At 44.8% G+C, this 24477-nt stretch overlaps 1 protein-coding gene and 1 non-coding gene across 7 annotated transcripts in view; both read right to left on the bottom strand.

The window, feature by feature from the left end:
- Nucleotides 1-14775: 14775 nt before the first annotated feature.
- The window catches only part of PPARG (peroxisome proliferator activated receptor gamma), a 131581-nt gene continuing 121879 nt past the window's right edge, over nucleotides 14776-24477 (bottom strand). For 4 of the 6 annotated variants that reach the window (XM_036431153.1, XM_045579191.1, XM_036431151.1 and 1 more), the window contains one exon: nucleotides 19347-19660. In XM_036431153.1, coding sequence (XP_036287046.1) covers nucleotides 19362-19660 — 299 coding nt within the window. In that variant the 3' untranslated portion in view covers nucleotides 19347-19361. Of the gene's footprint in view, nucleotides 15228-19346; nucleotides 19661-24477 lie in introns of those variants that run through there. The other 2 variants (XM_036431150.2, XM_036431154.2) reach the window with 1 other exon arrangement.
- Nucleotides 17124-17256, bottom strand: LOC118715848. The gene has a single exon (XR_004986987.1). It is a non-coding gene; the product is annotated as a small nucleolar RNA SNORA71 (small nucleolar RNA).

Below are 24477 nucleotides of genomic sequence, written 5' to 3'. Positions count from 1 at the left end.
TTTCCCCAGTGTGAGGACCAAGAGATGCTGAGTTGTCAAATGTGCTGGCCATCTTTCACCTGCCTCTCTAGGCCCATGCCCTATGTTTTCCTCAATGCTGTGCACCCTGGAGGCTGACCTGAATGATTTGCTTCAACAGACATCCCTGCCCTCTGGTTTCTAGCCTGCTTCAGTCAATGGGACACATGCAACAGACCAGAGGGAGGAGAGAGGGACCTGGGACTCATTTTCCCACTTCTCTCCCTGTGGGGTCCCTATGTCCCTATGAGCTGACTATCTCTTGGACCAAGGTCATTGCTCCTGTCAAACCATGTTCTTTACACAGCTAGCTCTCTCTCCAAGTTGTGGTGACTATTATCTCTCTTTGTCATGTGACTAGCCCTGGGTTATGCCCAATCCCCGTGGCTTCTCTGCATCCTGTCCATGCCTTTGTAAAATAATCCCTTTATTAAACTCTTTTCAAGTTACTTAATCTGAATGCGTCTGCTGTTTCCTGATGGGAACCTGACACAATTCTGTATGTGCTCCATGCCTTATTGTGGAAGGAATAGATCATATTTCCCTCATGTGACTGTAGGGGTCATAAGGTATTTGCTCCTCCAGAATCCATTTCCGTTCTCCCTGATTTCTGTTTGGAGATGGTCTCACCTCCCCAACATGGTGGAGATGGGCATCCCACTCCCTGCTTCAGGGATGGGTGTGTGATGTTGGGAGAAACCTATTGGCTTTTTGTATTCCCCTGGAAATAGTAATTGACTTAGGTAGTAGTATACCATGTGACTTTGGCTGGTGTAATCAGGTTGAAGTTCTGGACACTGTCATGTGCTACCTGAAAAAACCCGCAGTTCTTGGTCTGGGGCCAGAGCTTCATCAGTGGAAGTGCAGGGTGAGAAATTGGCTCCCTCCCTCCTCTGCTGACTTAAAGATGGTGTACCCTTAGGAAAATGACTTAGCAATTTTGAGCAAATGACTTAGCAATTTTGAGCTTCACTTATCTCTTCTTAAAAAGGGGTATAAGGATCTTACAAGGGCATTGATTTAAGAATCCAGTGGAGAACTACACTGGAGAACTTCTAAGAATTTGAAAAAGATTTTATTAAAGCAGCTCTTTTGGATTTTATTCAGAGGCCTCTTCTTTCCTAGGATATGTCAATGGAGCAGGAAGAGATTTAAGTGACAGCCTCCTGCTGTGCTTGGAAGTACACTTCCCTGCACTGAAGTCTTTGTACCTAATTCACAGGCTTCTCAGTTCCCCAAGGGGACTGGCTTTGGGTGGCTCCATTCCAAGGGCTCACCTGAGGTGGCAGGCATGTCTGAATTACACCTCCCTCAAACCCACATAAACTATTACCAAAACCTGATTTCCCCATAGTTTTAGTAGACAGGGATCTTCGAGAAGGGTGGGAGCTGGACCTGCAAGGTGTTCTGCCAGGCAGAGCTTTAATGGCTGGAGAGGGGAAGCTGGGGCTGCCTTATTGGGGTTTTTCTGGTCTAACCCATCTTCCAAAGATTGTGAGTCCCTACTGCAGAGATGTGCCAGCACCCTCTGCAAACAGTTAAGTAGTGATGCCAGGCCTGGCGCCCAATGAAGCAGGACAAGAGGAGTGAAGGACCTTCCTTGGCACAGCTGCTCCTCAGGTGTCTGACTACACCCCGGTTACAGCTGCATTTCCTGGGGTTAATCATTGCTCTATTCAGATTTCCCTTTTAAAAATGCAAATGTTGCCGAGACCGGTTTGGCTCAGTGGATAGAGCGTCGGCTTGGGGACTGAAGGGTTCCGGGTTCGATTCCGGTCAAGGGCATGTACCTTGGTTGTGGGCATATCCCCAGTAGGGGGTGTGCAAGAGGCAGCTGATCGATGACTCTCTCTCATCGATGTTTCTAACTCTCTATCTTTCTCCCTTCCTCTCTGTACAAAATCAATAAAATTAAAAAATAAATAAATAAAAATGCAAATGTTGCCCAGGTGTGGCTTAGTAGTTGAGCATTAACCCATGATACAGTAGATCATGGTTCGATTCCCAGTCATGCCATAGCCTGGGTGGTAGGCTCGATTCCCAGCAGGAGGCAGCTGATCAATGATTCTTTATCATCATAGATGTTTCTTTCCCCCTCTCTCTCCCCTTTCCTCTCTCTGAAATCAATAAATAAAAAAGCAAAAGTTGGAAATTCAAGAGACCTTTTACGATCTGAGTTCTGCATCATTTCCTACTATCCTTTCCGATGAGGCGAGTGTCCCATCCTCAGTGGGTTACTCATATCTCTGTGCCCTCAGCTGTACCTTTCCTTTCCCTGGAACACCCTTCCACACTTTCTCCACTGGCCAACTCCTATTGGACTTTTAAGACTCAGCTTAGTGGTTGCCTCCTTCTTTTCCCAGACTGAGTTAGGGACTCTTTGTGTGTCCATAGCCTCCTGGACCTTTGTGTTATTGTCTATATTGCTCTGACTGGTAACTATTGGTTTACTTGTCTGCCTCCCTCACTAGATAGTACATCTTTTAAAAAATTATATATATCAGAGAGGAAGGGAGAATATAAATGGTGAGAGAGAATCATTGGTCAGCTGCCTCCTGCATGCCACACACTGGGGATTGAGCCTGCAACCTGGGCATATGCCCTGACCGGGAATCGAACTGTGATCTCCTGATCTGTAGGTTGACACTCAACCACGGAGCCACACCGGCCGGGCTAGATAGTGCATTCCTTGAGGCAGAACCGATGAGGGGTCATTCCCAGTGTCCCCTGCACCCAGGATCTGATATACAGTAGGTGCTCGGGGCATTCTCCCTGATTGAATGGGTGAATGCCACTGTCCTAACTCTGGCTACTGCTATGGCTACTCTGCCGTCTTAGTTTGGGCTCCCCCATAAGCAGACCATGCACAAGGCTCTGGGTGTAAGTAGTTCATTGGGAAGGTGAAGAGGACACCAGGAGGGGAAGGAGAAAGGGAGACCTGGAAGAGAAGTCAGCCAAAAGAACAGAGTGTTCTCAAGCTGGCTATCCCTGTGGGAGGCTGGATCTCAGTCTCAGTGGAAACTCTAGGAATCAGCAAAACTGCATCTACCTAGGAGGTGAGGGAGCTGGGGATGTACACCCCACTCTCATCCATCTGACTAAGCGCTGCTCCCGGGGGAGCACCCAGAGCCTGGCGGCTCAGTCAGGCCAAGCAAGGCAGGGGCTGGCAGCTGAGTCAGGCCCTGGGCGCTCTCGTGGCAAGGGCGAGAGATATGGGTGGGACTGCCACAGCCTCCCCAAGGGTCTCTCAACCTCCACTCTCCCCCTTCCAATCCTGACTCCGCACTCCTGGAGGGCGGCAACTGTCTCCTGCCTCTTTGTGTCCCCAGCATTCAGCAACGGGGGCCTGGCTCAGAGAAGAGGGTTGGTGAGTACTGAACGAATGAGTGACTACAGAAGGAGTGAAAGGGAGTGGCTCTCGGGTCAGCAACTTTCTCCCTCCCTGCAGGGGAGATGGTCTGGAGATCCCTGGGGACGGAGAGAACATAGGTGGGGGATAGGGCCAAGGCAGAAGGGAAGGAGGTGGGGAGTAATTGGGAAGAGCGCAGACTTGCCTATGGCTTTGGGGCTGGCTGGCCAGGTGGCCATGAGGAAAGGCTCGTCTCCTGTGCTTTACGGGGTGGGGAGGCTCCCCAGCTCAGGCCTCGCTGCTGTGGGAATGAGTTTCCGCCCTGGGCCTGTGGGGTTGCGTGACTTTTGGAATGCTGGGCCCAGGGCGTGGAGGCAAGCAAACGCCATTAGCCCTATCAGCGATCTCCCCGTGCAGATATGGAAGTTTGAGGAGGCCCAGCCGGCTCGGCCTGACTGTAAAGAGAGGCGATTGAGGCGGGTCATGGGGAGGTGGCGGTGATTAAGGGGAGGGTGGGGGGGAGGTTTGAGTCCCTCAGACTTCCTGTCCAGCAGGTAGTGGCGACTCGGGGAATGAGAGGATGGGATATTAGTCATCGTGTAAACCCTCCCTGAGCTCATAAAACCCGGGCGGAGAGGTGGCCCCGGAGCCTCCAGGGAGAAAAGTTGACTCCCTGGGGTGGGTCTGTTGAGTCCTGGGCTTATCTTCCAGGCCTCAGACAGAAGTGTGGGCTTCCGTCTTGGGTGTACCTGCCCTGAGGCCCGACACAATAGGAGGCAGGTGGAGACAATAGCTATTAATAACAGTGATAACTCAGCAGCCCCACAGGTTCTACCCTGTTTCCCCGAAAATAAGACAGCGTCTTATATTAATTTTTTCTCCCAAAGTTGCGCTAGGTCTTATTTTCAGGGGATGTCTTATCTTTCCATGCGCTAGGTCTTATTTTTGGAGGATGTCTTATTTTCAGGGAAACAGGGTAGTTTACCGTGTTTGTGAAAAGCACTTTCTCCTCCTTAGCTCATTCGATCCTCCAATCAGCCTTGCTAAAATGTAAAATTTAATGTAAAGTGACAATCACCTCCATTTTACTGATGAGGAAACTGAGGCCTCAAGGCTTCAGGCCTTGAAGAAAGTGGGGGTTGAAAGGAAGCATACTCAGGGAAGCAGACCAGGGTGCTGCATTCCGACCATGGCGAGCAGTTTTGGGCTCTGGCTGAGGGGTGGGTTCACCAGTTGGGGTGAGGAGAGAGGTCCCCTGGGCTGCAAGCTGGCGGCAGGCAGGAGCCTGCAGGAAGAGGAATCCAAGAGTGAAAGGACTCTGACCCTGGGCCCCACCTGTGTCGGGGCTACTGTTTCCTGATAATAAAACTCTTGCTCTAAAAGGAGAGAGAGGAATTCAAGGGAGTTTTCTGTTGAGTTACAGGAGAAAATAAAGTCTCTCGGAGTCAGAGCAAGACACACCTCTGGAATGGGGTGTGTCGATGTGTGGAGAGACTGCAGGAAACATCCATTCAGGCAGGTCTCTAACCCCCAACTCCGAGAGGTGATAGTGAGATGGAAAGAATACTCGTCACCTCAGATGGTCAGTGTGTAGGAGAAGTGAGCTGTCATATGTCTGTGCCCAGGGGAGGCTCTGAAGAGCTGGTAGTGGAAATGGTGAGCAACATAGGCTGATGAACAAAAACAGACCCAGAGAAAGAGAAGCAGCAAACAGACTCTCAAACCTCAGAGGGAAAGTAGGGGAGGGTGGGGGTAAGGGGAAGAGATCAACCAAAGGACTTGTGTGCATGCATATGGGCCTGGCAAGTGGCCATGGACAATGGGGGATGGGGGTGGGGGGTTGGGGGATGAGGGTATATGTGGGGAGGGGTTTGGGATGGGAATGGGGGGATGAGGACAATTATGTGATACCATAATCAATTAAAAAAAAAAAGAGCTGGTAGTTGAATAGAATCCTACTCCTCCAACAGTCTCTAGGGTGTAGAAACGCTAAATATTTGGAAACCAATGGATAAAAAGAAGACCTTGGTGGGAAAAGAGATTCCTATTTTGGAATACTTTTTGGTTGTTACTTGGCCATCCTGTGGCTGACCTTTCATCACTCCTACCCTCCATCTAACAGCCAACCAGACGCCTCACCTGGAGGTCCCACAGGTTCCCGCCCCTGCTCTACCTAAAGCGGAACTTGTTGTCCTGTCTCAAACCCGGCCAAACCTCAGTCCTGAGCACGTCCCAGTCAAACCTCAAGAATCACCCTGGAGTGCTCCCCTCTCCCACCCCCACGTGAAGCAGACCTTGGACTGTTTCCCAAACCCATCTGCTCCTCTGACTCCACTGCCCACACCCTCCCCTGGTTCATGCGGCCATCACCGCTTGTCCGAAGGACTGTCATAGCCTCCCGGTCTTCCCGCCTCCTTGTCAAGGCCTATCTCCTTCCCGGCTGGCAGAGGTATCGCTAGAGTAAACGTACCAGATTTGCCACATCCTGCTGAAATCTTCCATGCTCTCCTCCCCCTCTGATGAAACCTCTGTCGTTAGAATAGGCTCCTACCCTAATCTGATTCCACTCTGCTATTCCAGCCTTCCTTCTGCCTTCCCTACACCAAAATGCTCACCCTTCCCAACATGCCATGTGCCTTGGCACGTGAGTCCTGGCCTGGACAATCTCGCCTGCCTGGACAACCCTTATACATCTCTCAGTCCGTCTCCAATGCCACTTCCCCTGTGAAGCCTTCCCTCAGCCCGTACCTCAGGCAGAACTCACCCTCCCCTGTGCTCCCACAGCAGCAAACACCAGAGCTCTCAGATTCGCTGGGGAACGTAAGAGAACCTATTTTGATGTCGGATTTTACGTGCCTGTTTTGATCGGAAAGTCATGGCTATCGTATTTAGGCCTGACACGTGCAGTTCTTTGTCCTCACATTTATCACAGCAAGAAGGCAATAATTAGTTCACATTTGCCGAGTCGAAGGGCCGCGCGCTTTCATACGCCGTCTGACTTTTCCTCACCCATATGAGGTAGGTATGATCTTTCCCAATGATAAAAGATAAAACAGAGAAAATTAAAAAAATAAATAAATAAAAGGGGAAACGAAAAACCTAGAAAAAAAAAAAAAGTGGAAATTGAAACCCAGAAAGGATAAGTGGCTTTGCCCAAGGTGATACAGACAAGATATGGCAAGGTTGGGGCTTTGAACCCACCCGCTTGCTTGCCTCCAGCCCTTCCCCTTCCTTCCACTTGTTCAGTGGTGTGGGCCTTGCCAGCTGACATGCCACCTTCTCTAGGGTAGCGTGAGCATCTTGATGGCGCGAGTGTCCCGAGTCGGGGACAAAAAATGTCAGTGAACATTTGCTGACTTTGAGCTCAAACCTCTTCCTCCTTTCCTCTCCCAGGCTGACCACTGGTGATTCCCTAGGGAGGCTCTCCCCGGGGCCCTATTCTGGCCAGGTTTCCTGTGTCTCCACGAATGATTATTCACTATTTGATATTGGGCAAGTTACTTCTTTCCCTGAGGACACTAGGTCTCGTGTTTCTCAGATTGGGGTACACGGCACTGTCTTAGGGGTCCTGGAAGCCATAAAAAAATTGAGAAAAACTCATTTTTTTTTTTTCTCCTTCCTGAAGTTTTGGGGCAGGTAGAAATACATTAAGTAATTTCTAAGTGATATTTTCAACAATTTAAAATTTAAAAATATATGTTTTTGTGAATATACTACAAAGCTTGCATTAACCTTTAGGGTAAACCATGTGTGGGCTGTTGTGGGCTACCCTCTTTAGCTCTCCAGAGAATATGATGGAAATATGTGGGGGGCACCCAAAAAGACTGTGCCAGTTCCCAGCTACCAGGGCTAGGGGGCCTAAGGAGATGCTGGACACATCAACCCTCTCTCCTTCTTGCCCTAGTCCCCTAGGCCTGCTGCCACAGCTGGCTGCAACAGTGGGAAGAACTCTGGCTTTGGAGCTAGACGGACCTGAGTTTGAACCACAGAGTGGATAGTTACCGTCCAGTGACCTGAGAATTAGGATTCTCTGTTTTCCCGTTACCACTGACCTACGCTGCCCTGCAGGCTCACCCTCCACTCTTCTCTACCCTGCTTGGTGCCCCCATAGGCTGAATCCTATAGGTCCTGTCAATGGGCTCTTTTGTTTCCCATAGGGATTGGCCAAGGAGAGAGCAGTGGGGAGGAAGGCAGGAGAAAGGATGGGATGTTTATCCCCTCCTGTTCTCTGCTGTCTGGAGGATGGCAATGATGGTGTAGCCCTCTTCTAGGGCTACGGCTCTTCATTTCCCCTCAGCGTCAGGGCTAGGAAAGGTTTTCTGCTGTGACTCTCCTTGGGGTGTCTCACCATCCTTCATTGGTTTCCCTTGATTGCACCCCCCCACCCCACCCGCTTTGTAAATAGTCCCTGCACCACACGCTCTCCAATGGTCCCTTTTGAGCGAGCCAGTTATTTCCTAGGGGACCCTAACCCATAAACAACCTCCCTGGGTTTTTGGAAGGATTAAATGAGTGCTAAGTAGAGCTTGTACTTGGTGTTTGAGAGAAGAATGACTATCATTGGGGACTGAGTGGGGAGACCAGGGAGGGCAGAGGCGGCCCTGGCTGGAATCTTCCCCGAAGGAGGCAGCTCCTTCACCAACAGCGGCCCCCACCCCGGAGCCCTGGGAGGCCTGGCTGCGGATACGCTTTTTCTTTTTCTTTTTCTTTCTTTTTTTTTTTTTTTTAGGGCACAGTTCCTGTGGCTGTGGCAGCAGCGGCAGCATCACTGATAACACGCTGGGCTCCGCAGAGGCCCTCCTGGCTGTGTCTCCATCTGGCAGGCTCCGGAGGCCAGGGAGCCCCAGCGCCTGGCTGCCAGGGCGCTGACTCAGCACAACGCCCCTCTCTCAGCAGCTCGGCTTGGGTGGGAACCAACCAGCCGTCCCATGGCCCCTCCCCTCCCCTCGGAGGCGTCGCCCCCTCTGGCTGGAGCAGCCCCAGGCCCTAATGAGTGCTGGCTTGTGTCCTGTCCGGGCGGGCGCAGGCCAGCGGAGGGGAGAGCGCTCCGAGGCCACAGAGAACACAGGCTCTGATGGTCAGCCAGAGAACTCTCTCGCTTCCAGCCTCCCCTCGAGGCTCCTGGGTTGTCAGAGCTGGAAGGGCAGAACAGAGCCTCTGACTGCGTAGAAGGGGAAACGGAGGCCCAGAGAAAGCAAGTTCCCAAGGGCCACAGCACATCAAGGTCAGAGCCCAGGCCAACACTAGACAGTTCCCCACAGGCTTCTTCTCGGATTGAGGACATTGATCACCAGGTCAGGTTGGAGGGACTTGTCTTTAGAAGATTTTCACTGTTTAGGGGCCCTAGACCTATGTATGGCCTCTCATCCTTACAACTCTACAAAGTAGGAGCTGGGATTTTCCACAAACTAGATGAAGAGGCTAAGGCTCAGAGGCAGGAAGCAACTTGCCTGCGGTCACACAGCTAGCATGGGCAGAGCCAAAATTCGAACTGAATTGCCATGAGCCTGTGCCCTGATTACCAGGCAACACATCTTAGGTTCTTTCAGAGACAGCAGTGCCTGGTCAACAAGGGCCCTAAATGGATGGGTCTCAGGAAGCCCCAGGCCTAGCCTAAGCTCGAGCATCTACCTTCCTTTTGTGGAACCTTGGGTTAGCTCCTTTCCCTTAACCAAGCGTCACCTCCTTTCCTGAACCGTGGGGATCATGCTTGCTCTGCTTCCTTCATGTGATGTTCTATGAGACATGTAGGGCATGTCTCCTCCCCACTTGACAAATAGGGAAACTGAGGCTCATTCCTTTATTCATGATGCAAGAATTAGATGTAGTTTGCTGAGGGACTTCTAAGGGCCAGGTACTATGTCCCCAAAGAGAAAGGTGACTTGCTCAAGGCCACATACCTGAACAGCGGCAGGGATAAGCCTCACACGGACAGTGGATGCTCTCAAATGCCCTTCAGGGCCCCTGGCATGGTGGGGAAGTGGCCAGAGAGTCCAGCAGTTTTCAGCGCTTGCAGAAAACCACTTGGATGCTCTCTGAGCCCAGCCCGTGGCACTGAATAGATCCCAGGAATGGCACTCTCCTGGGAAGCTTTGGCCTGGAACATATTTACAAAACTCCAGAGGGGATGGAAATATCCCAACCTACTCCCTACAGACTCAAATTAGCAATTTTCTTATTCTTCATAACCCCTCTGGAAATGCAAACTATGTAATATTGGTCTAAAATTAGGAGCATAAGTCACAAGAGAGAAGCCCCACTACTTTTGGAGAAAATGTTTTCTTAGCCTCATCCCTGCATTTGTTCTGAATCAGAACACAGAAGTTGTCTATCAAATAATTACTTTCTCCTAATATATACGGATTGGGGGCAAAATACTTTTAAGAGAACATATTTTTACTGGACTGCCAAAAACTGAGATCCAGTCCCTTTTCCTGATGTGAATCTACAGGATACTCAGGTGAAGGTCCAGAAATCTTGAATAGGGAGAACATGTCCCCTGGGCCCAGGATGCCTTCTTAAATGAAGGACACTTTAATAATAACAACGGCAATAACGTTCTCTGACTGACTGGTTAAGATGTGACAAGAAACTGAAGTGTTTTACAACCACTATTATATTTAATCCTCATGATAATCCTGTAAGATGGGTATTGTTATCCCATTTTACATGTGAGGGCAATTAAGGCCTAAAGAGGTTAAGAGATCAACTAAGTGCCATATGGTTACAGAACGAGTAGGTGGTAGAGTTAGAATTTTAACCCAAATAAGTCTAAATCGAAAGCCCACCTTAGGATATTATCTCCCATACAGTTGTACCTATTTTGTGCCAGACATAATCCTAAATAATTTATATAATAACCTCTTGGTTGTCACAATAATCCCTCCCAGAACTTCATTCCATCCTTTTCCTTTACTCTTCAGTGCAGATACTCATACTAGCTTCAAACCTGTCACACACTTCAAGATTTTCTTGTCAAACTGCCCATCCCCCAGGTGGCAATGTGAGTGATGAGAAGAGCATGTGTGTCATACGGCACATTTGCCTAAGTTAATCCTAGTAGACTCCTAGGACCTCGGGCATATGCTACTTGACTTCTTTGTTCCTCAGGGTTCTCAACTGCCACTTGAGTTGATTGGCTCCTTTGAGCTCTAATATCCTAGAGTTCTATGATAACTGGAGGGAACTGCATGGAAGTGGGTGTAGGATGGGCAAGTGTTGATATATGGCGGTAGAAATGACCTTGCCATGAAGGCAGAAGATTTTGCAAGTTAGGGGGATGTGAGGCCTCGCTCCTAGGAGCAGCGGGGGAGGGAGCCAGGGCTCTTTGCCAGCCAAAAGATTGTAACCTGATTGAAGAGAATAAGGTGAGTCACAGTCCCCAGGGGGCAGGAACAAACAAGTGGTATGTGTGACCCCAGGAGCAGAGCTAGGCCTACAAGATGGCAATCAAGGGGTCAAGAAGGGAGAGAGCTTCCTGGCCCTCAGGTACTTGTTCAGGGGCTGCACAACCGTGGGAAGCAGTATAGAGGGGATTTGACCTTTAGAGAGCTGACTTTCCAAAATGCAAGCTTGATCCTGCCCCCCTTCTGGCTGGTAACATCCACCAGAACTCAAGTGCCTATGATACCATCCAAGGTAGCTCCTTCACCATGGACCATGAGCCTCAGCACAATCTGTTGCTGACTTGGTTACATCACTTCTCACCCCTAAGCGATTGCAGCCATACCTAACTTCTTGTGGTTTTTTTGAACACATTATGTGCTGTTAAGGCTTCCGTGTCTACCCACATCCTCTGATTCCCTTTTCACATCTACAGGCATCTCATTGCTTGGCTTGAGTTGTAATGATGTGTCTGACCTCATCAACAGACTGTGATGCCCTTGAGGACAGGGCCTAGTTACTCATCTTCATACGGAGGCAGGCTTGACTGGAGCATGAACCGAGTTTTTGTTTGATGAATGAAGTGGGATCAGATGACATCGGATGGTCTTTTAAACTATTAAGATCCTGCTATTTTATTTCATTTGAATAAGAATTAACTGGAAGGCCTAACATATACAATCACATGGTGAGGTTTTTGGGATACACAGACAATAATGGCGATAATAATGCGAGCAGAGACAACAGGAGCCAGGGCCAAGAATCAGGGTGAGGTAAGAGAAAAATAGGTAGGTGGCTACCTTGTGAAGCACAAGCATCTTGGTCCCTGTGTCTCATAGCCACAAACTCTCCCAGTGAGTGTGTGGGAAAAGAGGAGCAAAGAGAAAGCAACGGGGACGTTCCTGCTGGAAATGAACTTTGGTTCTTTCTCTCGGGATTTAGCACAGAAGTTGGCTTTCTTTAGGGGTCCCCAGGCCAACCCTCGCTCCCCAGGAGATACTTCCAAGGGAATAGGTAGGTACCTGGGGACCAATTTCCAACACCTCTCATCCTGACTTGCTTTATCAGCACCAACAGTAGTAGATGTCAATCAAGTCAAGGCCTGCCCACAAAAAGGATCTGCCTTTCATAGCCTGAAGGGGCCTGAGAAAAAGTTCAGTAGCAACTACCACAGAAGTTAATTTTCTCCCCACCCTCTTTCCCTCAGTGCAGTTGATTTAGCTGTCCCTCGGATTTCTGCCTCCAAGCTTATAATGGAGAATTTGCTATGTGACACCACCTAGTGCTTCCTGATTCTCTTGATTTCTTATTGAAAAAGCCTCAGTCCTCTTATTCCTCATCTAAATTTCAAAAAAGAAGACAGAAACTCAGGTCAGGCATGTTTGACTGTGGCCAGAGAAACAGGGTGGGCAGATATAGCTTCTTCCATATGTGCCCTTGCTGTTCCTGCGCTCCAAGCACAGCATGGAGATGAGACAGGAGCAGGGCATATGCGAGGGCAGTGCTGGGGTAGGGCTCTCACGGGTGCCTTGAAACCCTTTTTTTTTTTTTTTAACTCTTGACCAAAGTTAGTTTCCTTCTTTAGTAACACAAACCCGAAAACGTGTTTGTGTCCAGAGAAAGTGCTATGAATAACTGATGATGTAGTTGTTGATTAACTTGTGAATCATCCTGGGGGAAAGGGAGACCGAGAAAGAAGCGGGAGCTTTGGAGGCTGTATATGATTTGTCATAAAATATTTAGCAAATGATCGTCCAAACCACAGGGAAGAAGAGGAGATGGGAATTTAAAAGCTGCCAGGATTTAAAAGCTATTTAATGCTTATCACCGGTGCCAAAGAGCTGAGAGCATCATCCCCTCCCCTCCCCACATTGGCAGCCACAGCTCCGAGAACGTGAGAAGGGCTTGGATGGGCTGCGGAGTGTGGTGGGAACTGAGAGCAGGCAGCGCGCTGAAAGCCTGTTTGTTTGGTAAATCTTGTAAACATAGGGATCTCCTCTGAGGAGGAATCCTCACCTTGTCTACTGCCTGCCTGACCTTTCTTTCTCAAGCTCTCTTGGATGATGACACTCCACGTGGAGCAAGAGTGAAGCCTCTACCAGGGGGTCCTCAAACTTTTTAAAGTGGGGGCCAGATCACGGTCCCTCAGAGAGCTGGAGGGCCGGACTATATGAACTACTAATTCCAACTGTAACACCTCGGCTTCGCTCACTGCCCGAAAAACCTGGCGGGCCGGATCAGACTCCTCTGTGGGCCGCATGTGGCCCGCGGGCCGTAGTTTGAAGACGCCTGCGTCAGTGGACATTTCAAAATATCCTGATGCCTGGCATCAATGAACAAGAGCCATATGATGAACTGAGTTTGTCACACTTTCCCCCAATGTTCTGGTGTCACCTGCACAATGGCTTCCGTCGCTGGTCCCAATATGACGTGGTTACATCTGTTCTAAAGGTTGGAGCTCGGGTGTCGTCTCTCCTGAAGGCTTAGGGAACCTACATTTTTAGGGCCGGGGTAAGGACACACTTCTGTCACCTGACTCTTTGGAGATCTGTTTATTTTGGGGAAAAGGATGAAAAGGTGTTTCCTGATATTTTGGCTTGAAAGCCTCAAATGTCAAGTGATGTTCTCCTGGGTATCAATACCATAAAGAAAGATAAAGTAAGGGAGAAGTAGCAGGGAAATCATTTAGGTCAGTGAAAACAATCATCCTGGCCAAGAGAGCTCTGGAGGGTGTGGTGAGCTCATTGGTAAGCAATGCTCTCAAATGTGGTGGCTTCAATCAAAGAATCTATTAATTGTGCTAAGAAGGTTCCTGCTTTTAGGGAACCTACAATATAACCTGCTTGGTGGGGACATATGCATTACCTAAATCAGTGATCGGCAAGCTGCGGCTCTTGAGCCACCTGTGGCTCCTTGGCCCCTTGAGTGTGGCTTTTCCACAAAATACCATGTGCGGGTGCGCACGTACAGTGCGATTGAAACTTAGTGGCCCATGTGCAGAAGTCAGATTTCGGCTCTCAAAAGAAATTTCAATAGTACTGTTGATATTTGGCTCTGTTGCCTAATGAGTTTGCCGACTACTGACCAAAATGATATGGATAATTAACCTTTGAGGTCAGAAAAGAAATCTCTGGGCAAGGTGGTCCCAAAGAAGTTGATACGAATAACTCTAGCAAAATTATTCTACATACATACTACACAACATGGTTCTTCTCCCTCATTCATGTTTTATTCCGGTTTCTTCTTTATCTTGTTCCTGCTGTCTTGCTTTCTTAGAATGTTTTATCTTCCACTCTCTACCTATCGCAAATCCAACACATCCTTTGAAGCCCACTTCAATGAATTTAGTTACTCTTGACTATTCCAGTCTTCATTAATCTTCACTTCCTTTGAACTCTTATAGTTCTTAGGAATCTATTCATTTGGCTCAGGATTATACTGTGCATTATAATCTATTTGTTTTTTGTGTGTTGTTTTTTTTTATGAAAGATTCATCTTTTCTCCTGAACTCAATTGTAAGTTCTTTTTGGCAGGTGCCAAATTTTAAAAACAGTTCTGTGTTACTCACAGTTCCTGATAATTCATAACTTGCCACTGGGCATTTGCGTACACCTTGATATCCTGTTAGTGGGCTGCTTTTGGTGAATGAAAATCTTGGTTGGGATTGTGGAAGGAGATTGGATTCTTGGTAGAAACACATGCCCTGAGCAGTTTTTGGTCCTGAAGTTCCCTTTCCCTTCTTAGTTGTGATTGCTAAAACAGATGGAGGGTTCAGAAAAGTTGTAAGTTGAGTAAATAATTAATTTACCAAGAGTGAAAGCTGATCAGAAGTTCTATTCACATTTCAAAAAATGTGTAAGAAAGAAGGAAGAAAAATAAAGGAAAGAAAGAAGGCAGGCATAGGAGGAGGGATAGAGACATAGAGAAAATGAAGGAGGAAAGAGTGAGAAAATTGAGAAGAAAATAAAAGGAAAAAGCCTGGATTGGAGAACACATCACACTTAGTCTTCAAATACATCCACCAATTTCATAATGTGGTCATTTTTAATATTAAAAGTAAATTGTAAATGTATCTTTATAAACAATATGCATAAAATAGATCTATTATTCCAAACCCTTTCTTTTTAAAATGCTTTTTCACAGTAAATTTTTTTTTTTAGGTGTCAGATCTTCTCTCAATAGTGCAATTGGAAGAAGGAAAACGTTGTCAGTGAATTAGGACTTCTCTGCTAATACAAGTCCTTGTATATTTCCTGTAGGAGTGGGTGAAGACACATGTCTGTCTCTGTTTTCTTTATTACTTGCAATAGCTGCACATGTTCTGTCACAATCTGTCTGAGGTCTGTCATTTTCTGGAGCAGCTTGGCAAAGAGCTGAGAGGACTCGGGGTGGTTCATCTTGAGCTGGAGCTCCAAGGCTTGCAGCAAGTTGTCTTGTATGTCCTCAATGGGCTTCACGTTCAGCAAACCCGGGCGGTCTGGGGGAGCAGAAGAACAGGGGGTTCAGTTACAAAATTCTCTGGCCCCACATCTGAAGCATATTCAGCCAAACTACTCACCCATCTTTTTCTTGGTTTGATTTGCTTTGGTTTTAAAGTAAGGTTGGAAGAGAGAGTAAGTAATAGCAAGCAAGAACTCATACAGGAGTTTGGAATGAATCAGAGCCCTTTCCAGGGGCATTCTTTTCCTGGCCAGGACTTAATCTGTGTAATCAGTTGATATAACACGGTAAAAAGTCAATCTCCTCCTCAGACTGAGGACTCTTCTGCCCAGTGTGCTGCTACTCACTCAGAAACCTCATTTATGACTTCTGCTGCTTCTTGACGAGTCTATGTTTTATAACCTGTACTTACTTTTTCACCACAGCTTTAAATGTTCTTCTAAAACAAGCTTTGACTTTTCTTTTGCTTAATATCCCATATATATTTTCAGAGACAAGACATAGATTTTACTGTTCGTAAAGATAGACAGCCCCCACTCCATCCCCACCCAGAGATTTTAACATAGGTTTCTTCTAGGTGGTTGGAGGTAAGTTTCACTTTCTTCTTTATATTTCCCTTCTTTAAATTTTTTAAAAAAAATTTCCTTCTTTGAATCTTTAAATGATGAACTTAAATTACTTTTACATTTTTTATGTTTTTCTTCATGCAGATCTTCTTAGATGTATCCTTAAATGCTTCTTTACTTTTACTCCTTACTTTATAATATTCTATACTTCTTTTTTAAATTTTCTAATATACTCCTGCTGATGTATAGAAAAAGTATTAATTTTAGTATAGAATCTACTTTAATTTCCTGAACTCTTGTCAATTCAAATAGTTTTTATCCTGGATTTTATTTATTTATTTATTTATTTTTACTTTGGTTAGACTATTACCTCTGTAAATAATGGTGGTTTTATTTCTCTTCTTTTCCAGTGTTTACATTTCTTATTTCTTTTTCTTGCCATAGTGCATTGGCTAATACCTCTAATATGTTTTTAAATATTAGTAGTGGTAGGAAGCATTCTTGTTTCATTCTTAACCTTGAAGAAAATGTTTCTAATGGTTTACCACAAGTATGGTATTTACCATAGAGATTATATTGGATATATTTTAGTCCTGGCTTTCCAAGAGTTCTAAAGTTTTATATTTCCTGTAGTTAGGAATGTTGTTGCATTCATCAAATGTTTTTAAATTTTTCATTCTAAAGAAATTACCATATGGTTTCATCTCAATCAAGCATCATGCATTATATCAATAGATTTCCTTATATCTTTGTATTCATTTACTAATAATATATTTAGGGTTTAAAAATTTGTAAGTGAGATCAGTCCAGAGTCTTCTTTTTTTGTGTGCCATCCTTTGCCTATTTTGGTAATAAATGTTAACTGTCTTATAGACTGAGTTGATAAGTTTTTATTTTTCTTCCTGTTTCTATGCAGTAATGATCTGTTCCTTGATGTTTCTTGGAATTCATTGGCAGAACTCGCTGAGCCTGGTGGTAAATCTTTGACTACCTTCAATTTTTCTTCTATAGATTTTTTAGTCTCTATAGGCTTTGTCCCACGAAGTGACATTTTAGTAATTTATAGTAGAATAAAGTTGTACATGATATTCTCTTAAAATCTAAAATCTCTTACTATTTTTATTTAACAGAATGCTTTTTATTTGTGTATTCTCTTGTTTAAAAATCTGGTTAGCCAAAAGCTTATCTTTTTTCCTTAAAAAATAAAACCACACCCAGTTTTTGGTTTTATTAATCAACTCTGCTTTTTGAAATGGTATTTTGTTTTCAATTTAACTAGTTCATGCTTTTAACTTTCTTTAGCTTCATTCCCTCTCTCTCTCTCTCTCTCTCTCTCTCTCTCTCTCTCTCTCTCATCTCTCAGCTAGTGTGTGAAAGCTTCAGAGTTTGGAAGGGAGATCTGGGCCCTTCAAACATGGGGAAAATGCTTTTCAGCGATTTTCTCCCTTTGCTATCAATGACCAGGGTACAGGCAGCACATGATCACGTCTGAATGTAGCAGTCCAGTTTCTTGAATGACTAATTCACTTAGTTTCCGTATTTCTTGTTTTTTGGCAGATGCATTTAAAGCTCTAAAATTTCCTCTGAGTTTTACTTTGGTCTCACTCCATAGGCTTTGTTCAGTAGTCTTTTCATACTTCTTTTTCCAAATAGTCTGTTTTACTATTTTCATTTCATTTTTAACCTATGAGTTATATAAATGCATGATTTAGCTCTAATCAGTTTAGCTTAGTGGACAGAGTGGCGGCCTGTGGATTAAAGGGTTGAGGGTTCAATTCCAGTCCCTTGGTTGCAGGCTCCATCCCTTGGCTGCAGGCTCCATCCCTGGCTCTTGTTCGGGGACTCGTGTAGAAGGCAACCAATCAATGTGTTTCTCTCACATTGATATTTCTCTCTTTCTTATACTCTCTCTAAAAATCAATGAAAAAATATCCTCTGGTGAAGATTGAAAACAATTAAATAAATAAATAAAAAATAAAAGCATGATTTTAAATTTTCAAGTGGAAAGTTTGGGTGTTCATTTTTAATTTCTAGATTTTATTTTCTATGTTTGTTGCATTATGGTTAGAATATAAGGTTTCCCCATTAAAGCTTACAAGAGGGTGCAGAGTTTATGTACAACATTCAGGACACTTGATACCTTGCACTGATTCCAAATATTAGCTCTTGAAGGCTATTCACCCTTATTTTCTAATTTAACTCTTTTCCCCTTCACTGTAAATTAGAGCACTGTATAAGAATTTTTATTTACCTTTTAATATCTTTCTTCCTCTAGCCTCAGTTTCTGAAATTATCCCTTTGCTCCAACCATATTAAGCTATTTCCATACCAAGTCCCTCAGACTTCCTATGTTCTGTCATGACTCTCTGCTCAGGAAGATTCTGCTCCTCCTGTCTTCCCTTCTCTTCACCCACCTCATCCACTTCAACCTGTTCTTCAAAATACAGCCTGTGTCATTATTATGTCCTGGTAGCCTTCCTTAGCAATATCCCTTCCTCTCCCCTATTCTTTCAATCCCCTTTCTCTGGACCTTGTAGCACCCTATAAACACTCAAATGTTTATTATATTAGTAGATTACATTTGTTGAGTGGTTATTTCCCAAAGATTGTGCTAAGGGCTTTATACACAATATATCATTTTATCTTCATAATAACCCCATAAGGTCAGTGTTTTATGAAGGGGAAAACAAACCTTTAGAGAAAGGAGTTAAGTCTTGCCCAAGATCTGCCACATGTTAGTAAATGGCAGAGTTGACATTTGAATTCCAAATGCTATGCAGTATTCAACTTTTATGACCTTGTAATTATAAGTATTGATTTTCTTGTTTATCTTCCCTATTAGACCATGAGATATCAGAAGGCAGAGACTATGTCCTGATCATCTCTGATCAAGTGGAAACATAGGAAACATCCAGTTGGTTGAGTTAATGAATTAGGTTTTCAGGCTGAGTTCTGAATTGAAAAGTACAATTCTTCTGGCTGGTGAATAAGCCAAAAGGCAGGATCACTACGCAATGAAGAAACCACCAGTTAACAGTGTTTTCCTGTATCGAATATAAAACGAAAGTAAACTGAGACAATGAGGGGAGGAAAGGAGAGCAATGTGAGAAGGGTGGGGGGGAGGAGGGGGAACTGGAAAATGAGAGAAAAGGGGATGGAGGACAGGAATGGTAAGGGAGGCTGTGGACGTGGATGAGGTAGTGCTGTTGAGGGGGTGCATTGGGTATTCTGTTTGTCTGATTTCTGGCTATCTTGGCATTCTGCACCCTCCTCCCTCCCTCCCGTCCTCCATCCCCTCCCTCCCTCCCTCCCTCCCTCCCTCCCTCCCTCCCGCCCTCCCTCCCTCCCTCTCTCTATCTCTCTCTCTCTCTCTCTTTCTTCTTTCTTTCTTTCTTTCTTTCTTTCTTTCTTTCTTTTTTAATTACAGAAGGAAAGTTACCTTTGGTTTGATTCTTTGCCACCTCTCCACCCGCCGACTTCTCTAACATGTCCTATTGACTGGACTAAGTATGTGTTTTTCTTTACATTTCAGCATTTAATTTTGGAACCATCAGAAAATTGAATTCAGAGAAGTAAACAAAATAATTTAGTTCTGGCCTAGAGAATCATGCCCCTGGAGGAGTGGTGCCTTTCTCACAGCTGCTGTGCAATAATAAACACCTCTCTGACACTTCAAGGAAAACCAGATCTTGGACTGGTGCCTTTGGTTTAATGACTGCTGATCCTCCCCCTGCACAAATGCTCCAGATTTCAAAGGCCTGTGGCAGCATAAATGTATGTGCATCGGAAGTGGCAGGATTTTGTGTCAAGACAGGTGTTAAATGTGGCTCCCCCATGGGTTGGGACTGCACAGAGGGGTACTGGCTTCTTAGGACATTTTCTTCTTCCTCTTGAGCAGCAACTTCTGCTGAAGAGATTATATTAATCTAGTAGGTTTTATTTATCATGACAGTTCAAACACTCAAACCCTAAAATGCAGCTGATCATGTTTTCTGGGAACACTTGGCTTTAGTGCAATATAATGGAACAGGCCCCTCTAGGAGTGAAGAAGGATCTGGTTTGAATTTTCAAACCCCTTTTTGGCAAGTTATTTTTTATGATGTGATAGATAAAATTTGGCTGGAGGGATGAAATTTTGTGGCCACTGATTTATATTTTCTCCGGTGACAAGTTAGATCATTTACAGATCTGTCTCACTGTCCTACTGAACCTCAGTCAAGGCAAAATGGAGTACAATTGAATGCAAAAAGTAGTATATTCTACTTCTAGATCTTTCACTAACCAGCTCTGTGATCTTGGGCAAACTAAGCTCACTGGGCTTCTTCTCTGTAAATGAAAAGCCTAATTCAAAAGTTCTAAGCTTTATTTGTAATTCTCTTTATATAGTTCACATAATTAAACTGGGAAAGTACACTCAAAATCTAATTAGAAAGGGTATTAACAAGCTTATACATTAAACTTATAATACTTGGCTTATTTAAAAAGCAAAAAAGGAATATTCCTTTGGTCTTAATTAATCCCTAGGGTCCAGGGCAAAAGGGATTTGTTGGGGTTGCTCCCCACCCCTGGCTCTCTAATCAGCTACTAGGCTGTCCCTGGTCCCCCTCCTATCTTTCTCCCTCTACATTCCTTCTACTCACACTCAAACCCTTACTAAGCTAAGGGAGATATCACAAATGTGCCATAGAAATCTAAACACCTGGCACAGTGCTGGGTCCTTCCACTTCCCACCGGCCCAGAGTCTGCTAAGATTATTCTTAGAAGGCCTGAGAGTCTCTTCCTGCACCTTGCTGAGAGTTAGATTTGATTCTAGAACAAGTTCAGGGTCAAAGGACCCCTTTTACCCGGCTAGGCTGCCTAGAAGACCCTTTTGGGAATGTGTGTATTGACTCACTCCAGGTTGTAACACTCAAGGAAGCTGGAGTCAATTACTAGTTCCTTACTCTCCAGGCTGCAGAGAATTGGGAAAGAAACCTTTCCGGTCTCCATTCACACAGTGCTGGGATTGATTAGAGAACACTCTGTTGATTATGGGCAAATCTACAAAGCTCCTATCTTATCTAGATCTGGTTCTGTTAAGTGGAGAGCTTATCTGAATCAGATTCAAATTCTCTTGACCCTCCTGGGATCTGCCCACCTGGACCAAGCATTTCCCTCGCACAGATTTTCTCAGGTGGTGTCTGAGTGAGGGAACAGGCGGTGTCTGAGTGAGGGGACCAGATGGCCAGAGTGGAGTCTCCCGAAGGAGAGGTGGAAAACCCCGGAGTTTTGTCTCTGTTCTAGGAGCTGCTGTCATGGCATTCCCGATCTCTCCCCACTGGCTTTCTGGTAGACACTAGCCATCTGGAAAGGACTGTACCCAGAGCATTTAGAGAAAAGAGGTCTGATAGCTGGGCAGCTGTAAACTGTTCCACAGACAGGATTGGGTGGAAACTGAAGGGGAGGGAGGGCTACGCAGGGAGCTTGGTAGTTGGTATCTCACTTTCTTGTATACTTCCTCTTTAGTGTCTTCCATTCCATTACTTCCTAAGTCACAGATCTGTTAAAAAGAGCACTGGGTTTGGGGGATAGAAGACAGAGTTCCGACTTTTTTCCACTTAATGTTCTTTTTTTTCTTTTTTTCTTTTTTTTAAAATAAATATATATATATATTTTATTGATTTTTCACAGAGAGGAAGAGAGAGGGATAGAGAGTTAGAAACATCAATTATAGAGAAACATCGATTAGCTGCCTCTTGCACACCCCCACTGGGGACATGCTCGCAACCAAGGTTCATGCCCTTGACCGGAATTGGACCTTGGGACCTTTCAGTCCGCAGGCCGAAGCTCTATCCACTGAGCCAAACCGGTTTTGACCCTCCACTTAATTTTCTTATCACTTTGGACAAGTCATCTAATTTTTCTGGGTTTTGGCTTAATTTTTAAGACAACAACAAAATGGATTTATTTATTTATTTATTAAACTAAGGTCATGGTGAGAATGAGTTAGGTAAAGGAACTTTATAAGATATTACTATCCTGTGTTTGTTTAAAAAAGGAAATTTCCATAGGGATCAACCAGTAGTGTAAGCAGGGGTGGGGTGGCATATATACTTTGGAGAAATGAAAATTTTTTTAGGTGTTATTGGTGAGAACATAAATTCAGGAGTGCAAGAAAATAATTATTGATGCGCACACGTGTTTACTGGTTTAGGCAAACAATGTAAGTTTTACAAGTGTTCTTTTCATAAATTTGAGCTGGAGATTGATAGAGTATAGTGATTCTGAACTTTGGCTTCACATTGAAATCCTCTGGGGAGATTAAAAACACACCAACTAATTAATATGTGGGTCGCATCTTTAGAGATTCTGATTTACGTGGCCTAGGGTATGACCTTCAATATTTCTAAAAGTTCCCAGGGGATACTAATTTGCAGCCGAGAGTAAGCATTACTTGTTTAGTGAGAAGCAGTAGGAATCCCAACCTTAAAACTTACTGGCTAGGTAATCTTGGGCAAGTTCCTTAACCTCACTGTACCTCAGTTTCCTCATTAAAAAATGGGGATGTAACAATAACCCCATATAACTGAGAGTTGTTGAGATGATTAAATGAGTTAATAGAAGGAAAGTGCTTAGAGGAAGCAGTATCTGACATATAGTCAGTTAGTTATATCTATTTGTAATAGTATAATTATAACTAGCCTCTTTTCCCTTCTTACCTGTCTTCTCTCATTTCTCTGATTTTCCTGGGTCCTCTTTATTTGTTTATTAATTGCCCTTTTCCTTAGCTATTCTCTTCAACACCCCAGAAGTTTTTCCTTTTTCATTCCTTGGACTGCAGCTTGCTGGGGATCTAGAATTAGGATTCCTGGCAGGGCTGGCCTAAATTAATCAGAAGCCTGAGCAATGGAGATTTTAGGAGAAAGGTAGTTGACTGCTTCTATCAGGGAAAGGGAAAGACATGGAGATCTTGTAAATGCTTTACCAAATAGGTAAAGATCATCTGCAATGAGCATATTTTCTGCCTACAACGCACATGTTGCTGGTAGAGTCCTTCACTCTGAAGTAAGTGGGTTAACATTCTAACATTTCCCTGTTTAAAGAATAATTTAATAATTGCTTTCTCTATGTTCAAATGATGTAACCGCTCTTCACAACAAGGACACATATGATTTGGTTTAGGATGAGGGGGTGGGGGTAACATCCACCATGAAACCAAGCCCAGACAATATTTTCTTTTATCTGCACGCTAAGAAGCAATCCCACACCAATTCCCCTCATCTCAAATGCTCAACTACCACCTCCCAAAAGCCTTTCAAACTACAGCACAGAACACAAAGATACCCAGCAAGGCGGGTAGCATTTTCCTCTCTGCTCTGCTCAGAGCTTGTTTCTTTGCTCCAGGGCACCTCTAGCAAATTAAGCTTGGGCTGTGTTTTATTTCTAAATCTTTCAGAATGAAAATGGGATTTGAGATTTCAATCCTGCCCTTGGGACATCCCTATCTTTTCTATCTCCTTCACCCTCGGGTTAGGGATCTCTTGTTCTCCTTGTCATTGGAGGTCAATCAATTTGAGCTTAGCTACCTGGTTTGCTCCCTTCCTCGATGTGTCGGGACCAAAAGAGCAGTGCTTTCTTCCCCTAAGCAGAGGAAGGTAGATATATTTCTGCTCCTTTTATGTCCAACATTGACTCTGATCTGGACTGAGGTGGATGCGAGGCAGAGGAAAGGCTGGAGCAGAGAGATAATGGAGAGTGATTTCTTCTTTCTCCTTGAGTCTGACACACTTATGCTCCCAATACAACTATTCTTCCTAGCTTCCTCAATCTTTAGAAATGCCAACAGCAAACCAAAGGTAGCCAACAGCAAACCAAAAATAAAAATGGGGCCACGTATTAGTTCTCCACACATTCCCCATGTCTTCTTTTCCATTGTCCTTGAAAAGACCCTCAAAACATACGTGTGATCAATAATTTCTAAATATGACCTCTCAACACGTAATGTCCCTCCAAATGCAATCAGAATACTGGGAGTGTGGAGACCCACCTCACTCACATTCCTTATCTCATTCAGGGCCCCAGGGTTAGAGTTTGCCTCTCAACTTTTCAGGCCCCTCCCCCTTCCTCCAGTGTCCCTTTTCCTTGGGGTTTTGTCCTCCAATCCACAACTAATCCCCTTAAAGAGATAGCTGATAAAGGGATTAGTTGATATCTTCCTAGGGGTATTATATTGTAATAAGGACTTTAAGAATGAATATTGGTGAAAATAAGCAATTTAACCAGCAAAACTGAGTGGAGCTACTTCTAGTTATATCATACAAGGGAAAAAGGAAATTTAACATTTATTGTGTGCTTAACATGTCCCAGGCACCGTGCCAAAGACTCACATCATGTTTCATTTACTTAGGGCACGGATAAGGAAAGTAAGGTTTAGGGAGGTAAATAATTGCCTGAAATCACACATCTCGTTAGTAATGGAATGAGGGTTTTGAACTCAAGGCTGTCCATGTGATTCTAAAGCTTTCCAATGCACCACCCTGCCTCTCTCCAGGTTTACTCATTTGTGAAGCGGGCAAGACCCTTGGAAGGTGCTTTTCCTAGTAGTGCGTGGCTCCTTTGCTACCTGTGTTGGCTCTCCTGTTGTGCGTGACTCCAGTCAGTCCTTGGTTTCATTCTTCCTCATTTGCCGATGATCTGTCTGAATGTCATGGTGGATTGTGCCAGTCTGGAAGGCTGCCTGGG

This window comes from Pipistrellus kuhlii, unplaced genomic scaffold (assembly GCF_014108245.1).
Source record: "Pipistrellus kuhlii isolate mPipKuh1 unplaced genomic scaffold, mPipKuh1.p scaffold_m20_p_11, whole genome shotgun sequence".
NCBI classification, from domain to species: Eukaryota; Metazoa; Chordata; class Mammalia; order Chiroptera; family Vespertilionidae; genus Pipistrellus; species Pipistrellus kuhlii.
This window is presented reverse-complemented; position numbering and strand designations above follow the sequence as displayed.